At 36.4% G+C, this 6,208-nt stretch overlaps 2 protein-coding genes across 2 annotated transcripts in view; both read left to right on the top strand.

The window, feature by feature from the left end:
- The first annotated feature begins 87 nt into the window (after positions 1-87).
- Pop5 (POP5 ribonuclease P/MRP subunit) lies at positions 88-1,295 on the top strand. Its single transcript, XM_033333117.2, has 4 exons — positions 88-455; positions 639-784; positions 883-1,052; positions 1,140-1,295. Exons 1-4 carry the CDS (start codon positions 436-438, stop codon positions 1,254-1,256), a joined length of 453 nt encoding a protein of 150 aa, XP_033189008.1. The 5' UTR covers positions 88-435; the 3' UTR covers positions 1,257-1,295.
- Positions 1,296-1,627: 332 nt separating this feature from the next.
- The window catches only part of corn (microtubule-binding protein cornetto), a 37,704-nt gene continuing 33,123 nt past the window's right edge, over positions 1,628-6,208 (top strand). Inside the window, exon 1 of the mRNA XM_076624121.1 lies at positions 1,628-2,092. The gene's annotated coding sequence lies outside the window, so the exon portion shown is untranslated. The remainder of the gene's footprint in view (positions 2,093-6,208) is intronic.

Below are 6,208 nucleotides of genomic sequence, written 5' to 3'. Positions count from 1 at the left end.
TTATCTTGTTTAATTGCACTACCTCGTACCATAGTCTATTTTTTTCAAACATTTCATGCAGAGTTCCATTAAAGTCTCCGATAATTAATTAGAGGAGAAAATTTTATTCATTGAAAAGACAACAATGAATTCGAAATAAGGAATGAAAGATTACATTATTAGAAAAAATGATTAGAAATATGGCAGACATTGAACGCACGTGTGCAACTGTGTTTGACAGTGACCTAGCATTACCTTAACTATTGAGTAATCAACTGCAGCGCACGTGGTAATATTTCGGATGTTATAATTTTGTGAAGACGTGCAATTTATCAGTATTTTGTTGTTAAATGGCGTAAATTTACTAATTGTTCATATTCCTACTACGGAATCTCTTGCTAAGTGTTGTTTTCTGGAGCAATTGATACTTTAGCGTATTGCATATAACCTAAAACCATGGTTCGCTTTAAAAACAGGTAATAAAATATTCTACATTTGTTTATTTATTTTGATAATTCAGCAATAGAATTTCTATGTTTTTTTATTATAAACTATTATTATGTCTATTTATTCATTATATATTTTTATTACATACTTTATTACAATCTATGTTTTCACGAATGTGCAATTTGTGTAATTAATTCTACATATATTCGTAGATACATAATATTTGAAATAACTGTTGGTGATAAATCTAACAAGCCTCTACAATTAAAAACTACGATTTTGCATAATGTTATTCAACAAAAAGTACAACAGTTGTACGGTGATTTTGGAGTTGCTGCGATAAAAGCTGGTTTTAGTGGTAATATAAAATCTTTGTACTTAAACTGATAGAAGTTGAAAGCAGATCGAATTTGGAATAGATGTACGATAAACGATTTTATAAAATTTTCTTTCTAGCAAAGTATTGCAATATACATACAAAAATTGCATTAGTGAAAACTAGACATGGCCCGCACAAATTTTTACTGAAGGCTATCCCAATCATAAATGACATAGCAGGACGTTTAGTATCAGTAAAAATACTTTACGTGGGTGCAACATTGAAACATTGTTTCCTCTTTATCAAAGTAAGTAAAATTGTTAAATCATACAGAATCAGAATTACAAAATACGTGCTCCAAAATTGAGTAGACGAATTGAAACTTGTTTTTTAGAGATATCAACAACAAAAGCTGGAAAAAGTATGGAATACTCTTAAAACCGAAACAGAACGGAAAAATATGGAGAACGCTTTAATGACGCTAACTCCAGCCATGAAAGACTGTACATAAAATAAACTTTCGCAAAATAAAAGTATTTATATTTATAAATAGGTGTACAAATTGAACATGGAATAATCTCTTGAATATTTTTAATTCTCGTGTATACATAAGTCTACTAGCGCGGTTAAATAGTATGATTAGTTTCCTATTATAATCGATTTCAAACGCGTATGTTAATTCGTGTTTTGCATTTCCACCTGTTCCGCCGTTCCGCCGTTCCGCGATAAGGCGCGCGAATATTTTAAAGTTTCAACCACCTATTCGCCGCTCGTTCCACCGTTCCGTCGTGTCCTAACCGTGAGGTTACCAGTCGATGAAGGGTGCGCGAAGGGGTCGTTGCTGATCGTCGCTAGTTGTCGCTGGCTGTTGCTGGAGTGTCGATCGCTTTCCTGTTCCACGGGTAAAGTGACGGTGGCTCGTATGAATATAGCTGGCAGTCGATCCGCGGAGGTGCTCTCAAAGTGGTGCGTTGGTCGCGTATAGTAGAACTAGTAGGCCAGTATGAACCAGCAGAAGCTGTAAATCGTTTCGCTAAGTTACTTCGCGAATCGCACATACAATAATTTTCAACGAACGAAAGAAACAAAAGAAACGTACACACGCTGCATTTTCTCTTATTACGATTCTATTGTACAATTGTTCGGTTTGTTCAGAGTTGAACGTTCGTCGACAGTGCAATTCGCGAAACGAGAGATCAAACCGGCACGGCTCGACGTTAACCGGCCTCGTCGATTCGTAAATAAATCGAAATAAATGTGCTACGTATCGAGATCGAAGAAACGTCAACAGGGACAACGGCACCTCCTCTCATCTTTGGACGAGGATCAAACATTTCCGTGGTCGAGGTAAGGAAAGAGGCAGTGCCCTTCTTGTATAGGTTATCGATTTCGTTACCGCGCTGTTCAAGGGGATGCACTCGGAATATATTTGATACGAATCCGTCCGGTTCTCGTTCTCTTCTCTTTTGTTTGCATTTTAACTGGCTATCGGATCTTGTTGGAGGAATTCACCACTTGGTTGAATGGAACGATCGATTCGTAAAATCAGTGGCGTCGTCGCACCCTTTAAGGATAGACTTTATTTGTTCGCGAATAGAATAAGCAATAAGATATATGGAATATATAAACAACGGTCAAAGGAATTATTTTGATTTAAGTAGGATTGAGCGATGTCCGTGATAACGATCTAAACACGCATAAACTTTTTTTTCGAAACGAACGACTATCAGAAAAGAATAAATATTCTTGAGTATCTATATGAAACCCTTTTGCGAATAATTAATATTACAATCATAAAAAAGTAATCTCTAATCTTAACATTAGACCTGATATTAAAATCGACGACTAACGCGTACAGAATTTCTATCAAAAGAAACAAAATGGCAGGTATTTGAAAATTCAGCTTCTATACATATACAGTAGACAAAAAATCATTATACTCAAATAAGTTTTCTATGAAAAATTGCAAATTGGTTATTTTGAAAAGATTGCAAAAAAGAAAAATTAGCGAGGTGGACAAAGCTAAAAATTTGAAATGGAAGTTTGGCGACGAAACAGAAATAGCATACATCTAACTAATTGCTTGATTCCCCGAGTATTTTATTTGGAAATCGTTTACGAGCGTTGCGCAGTCCTCTCGGAAGCTGTACGAGCAGATGTCATTCCCGCTCTTAAGCATACGTAGTTGGCCGGGATCTAGACCTTTTTTTCCATTTCGTGCGTGTTCCCCGGATTACAATACGCTCTGTCAGAAATAATATCGCGGTTATGCTGTCGACCAGGAGTCTGATCTTTTTTATCGCTAATGTAATAACGTAGCGAATCTGCTTTATGGCAAAACCATGATTTCGCAGATTTTCACTTTTTGAGTAAAGTATACCGAATGTCTTTTTCTCTTTTATTCTTGACTATATACGCGACATACCAAACGTTGTAGTATCACGATCATTATTACATTCTAAGCCTAATTCATCAACTCCCGAATTATCTGATTATTTTATATTCAATTGCAAATATCTATAATATATCGAATCGCATATTCGTGATATTGAGATAAGACGAACAATGTACAGCTGTCTACGAAAGTCTTCGTACATGTTATAAAAAATGGAATTTTTTATTACAATAAAATGTTAAAGAATTTTATCGACAAAATTGCTGCATTCTATGCCGTGACGACTTAGAACAGTTTTATTATTGCTTCGTTTCGATCGATTATTGTATCAAATTTTATTTTAATAAAAATGGTAATTCTATAAGTACTAACACTCTTGCGGTCCTTATATCCTATATAACTATGCAACAATCGAGGATCTTTTTACGTTTCGCCTATTGTCAGAGAAAGGTCCTTCACCCGTTTAGTTCTGATGTTTGAAGAAGTTATCGATTTGTCAGTTAACCCGTGTCTACTACACGCCCACGTTTCACCGACTACGGTAATGCCTTCCGTCTTGTCGATTTATCCGCTTTTAACCCGTTGTAGTTGAGTAGCGGTAGACGAGCGACAGGGTCATCTGGCTCGAACCGAATTGCCTGAATACAATTTTTAGCACAATTTTCTTATTTTTTACTTCCCAACTTTGGATACGTGTTTTCATACGTAAAAATAGCCATTCTGTAGGATTAGATTCATTAATCAATGTATTTAATATTTTATTTTATTTACTAGTTCTACTCGCTCTATTAACGAGAAACAGATTGTAAATATCCGATAACAATAAAAATATATTTTGTTTTAGACTAAGCACGATTCGATATTCTAATTGTTGGCAAGATTACGTTCTTAAGTACGATATTTTCATATAATTTCTAATATCTAGATTATTCCGTAGCTAGGAACGTGCATAATAGATAATTACGGTAGAATGATCTATTTCATAAAAGATTGAAACGCACGTGACCCGCGGGCACGAATAATTTTATGATCTCTATGGAGGTTATTCGTTAGGCTAAGTTTACATAGTAGGATGTGCTGCTCTGTGAAAAGGGTAGATAAGCTGGTGTAATCGTCAGCGATAACGTCCTCTGGAACGGCTTAATATAACGGCTGGTGCTTTTCGTTGGAACGAACACGGAAACGAAACATTAAAACCGGATGTACAATGTTTTTTCCTGTCTTTCGATGCCATTAGGCAATTGCAAAGCATAGAGAAAAATGAAAACGTTTTCCTACATTTCTGAAAATTTTACTTACCGATTTGACAATACCGAATATTTGACAATTTAAAATTCCCGCCAATTCGTTTGAAATAAGAATGCGGTTAGACGGTCGTGAACGTAGAATATTTAATACGGTCGATGTTTTTTCGCCATTTATTACATAAACTCTGGGCTCTGTTGCAACGTATCGCAAGTAGGGCATAAGGATGACCATTACGTAATCCTCATGAAAGCGAAGTTATTTGCAGATTATATCGTTTATTTTGACGCCGGTTTGAGGTCGTCGAATACAACGAAACATACCTTGCCTTCAGTCAACCATTCTTTACCTTTAATTATTCTACTTTTTAGAGTGATCGTTTACGCCTTAGGCGAACGTTGAAAACAACGTATACAAGGTGCTCCAGAAATTCGGAACATAGTCGCGTAATTGAAATATTAATATTTTCTCTCGTAAAGGAATTATATTATCGGGATAGTCTCGAGTATGTGTCAATAATTTTGTTAATGGTAATTATTTGTTTCTTTAACGCTTGTAACTTGACGCTGTCTTAAAAAAATTAGTTTCACGCGTGCGAAAGAATGGCTTTCATGATAATTTATTTGAAGAGCGTATATCATTCACAGTGGTGAGCAAGTGGAACAGAAATAAGACGAAATAGGAAAAAATACGTAAGGTAAAAAGTACGTAAGGAAATTACTTTCCACTTTCAACGACGCGAGGCTCCATTGCTTTCGACGGCGGACCAATTCTATTACGTAAATCAATTAAATCGCCTCCTCTTACAAGTCCTTGTACAGTTTTATCTCTTTTTTTCCCGCTTTTTTCTATTATTTCGGCGATTCTTTAAAGAACACGACACACTTTCTATAGCATCGTTACAGCATTACGGAAAGATCCTCCTTTTCGTATCGGTATTATCTAGATAATTTTCTATACACGTTGTGTTTGATATCTCCCACATTTTTCTACTTTTAAATAACGCAATTTTCCAATATTTTTTCTTTAACATATCCTTCATCGTCGTTTCCAGTATTTAGAATATACTTTTTATTCGCAATACGATCTCGTAATCTTCTCTCAGATTGACATTTCCAAAATTCCCTATACTCGAAACGGTCCAACGCATTTTATTTCCAGCGCGATATACGATAATTTATTTAATTTTTGCGTCTTTCACTCTGGGCGCGTTTCTCTTTCACGATTAAACTAATTCCTTTGTACGTATCGAGAGAATAAAACGGTCGGGTCGTCAGAAAAAGAGCGCGAAAATCAAATTGAATCACGGCACGCTGAGGAAACTTAGGAACGACTCGAAGGCTCGCGGAGCCGGAGTAAAAGGAGCTCGCGGTAAAAGTGGAACTTTCTTTCCTTCTTTCCTTCTTTCTTTGCCTCGGCCGGCCACGCCGCTTATAAACGATACTTGTTTAATGTTTACGCCAGACGGGAATATTTACGATACGACGCGACAGTGCGCGCCTGCTAAAGAAACGGGCTCTTCCCTTCTTTTAGTCACTGTGCGAGCGTTTCCTCGACAGACAGATAAACCCTTTTACGCACGATGAATCTTTTAATCCGCACGCGACGCGATGTCTTGATACTAATTGCTGATCGGAATACGTAATCAGTTTTTCACGTGTGATTTATGTTAACGTTATACCCTCGTGACTTCGCGTTTCGTGGAAGCAATTGTATGATTTCAATTTCGTAATGGTTCGCGACTTGTTCTCCGATCGTGCGAGAATCAGTTATTACGCGATTTATTCCAAGTTGCTTTAGTTGAATCGTTCGAACAGCGATCG

This window comes from Bombus vancouverensis, chromosome 14 (genome assembly GCF_051014615.1).
Source record: "Bombus vancouverensis nearcticus chromosome 14, iyBomVanc1_principal, whole genome shotgun sequence".
Classification (NCBI taxonomy): domain Eukaryota; kingdom Metazoa; phylum Arthropoda; class Insecta; order Hymenoptera; family Apidae; genus Bombus; species Bombus vancouverensis.
This window is presented reverse-complemented; position numbering and strand designations above follow the sequence as displayed.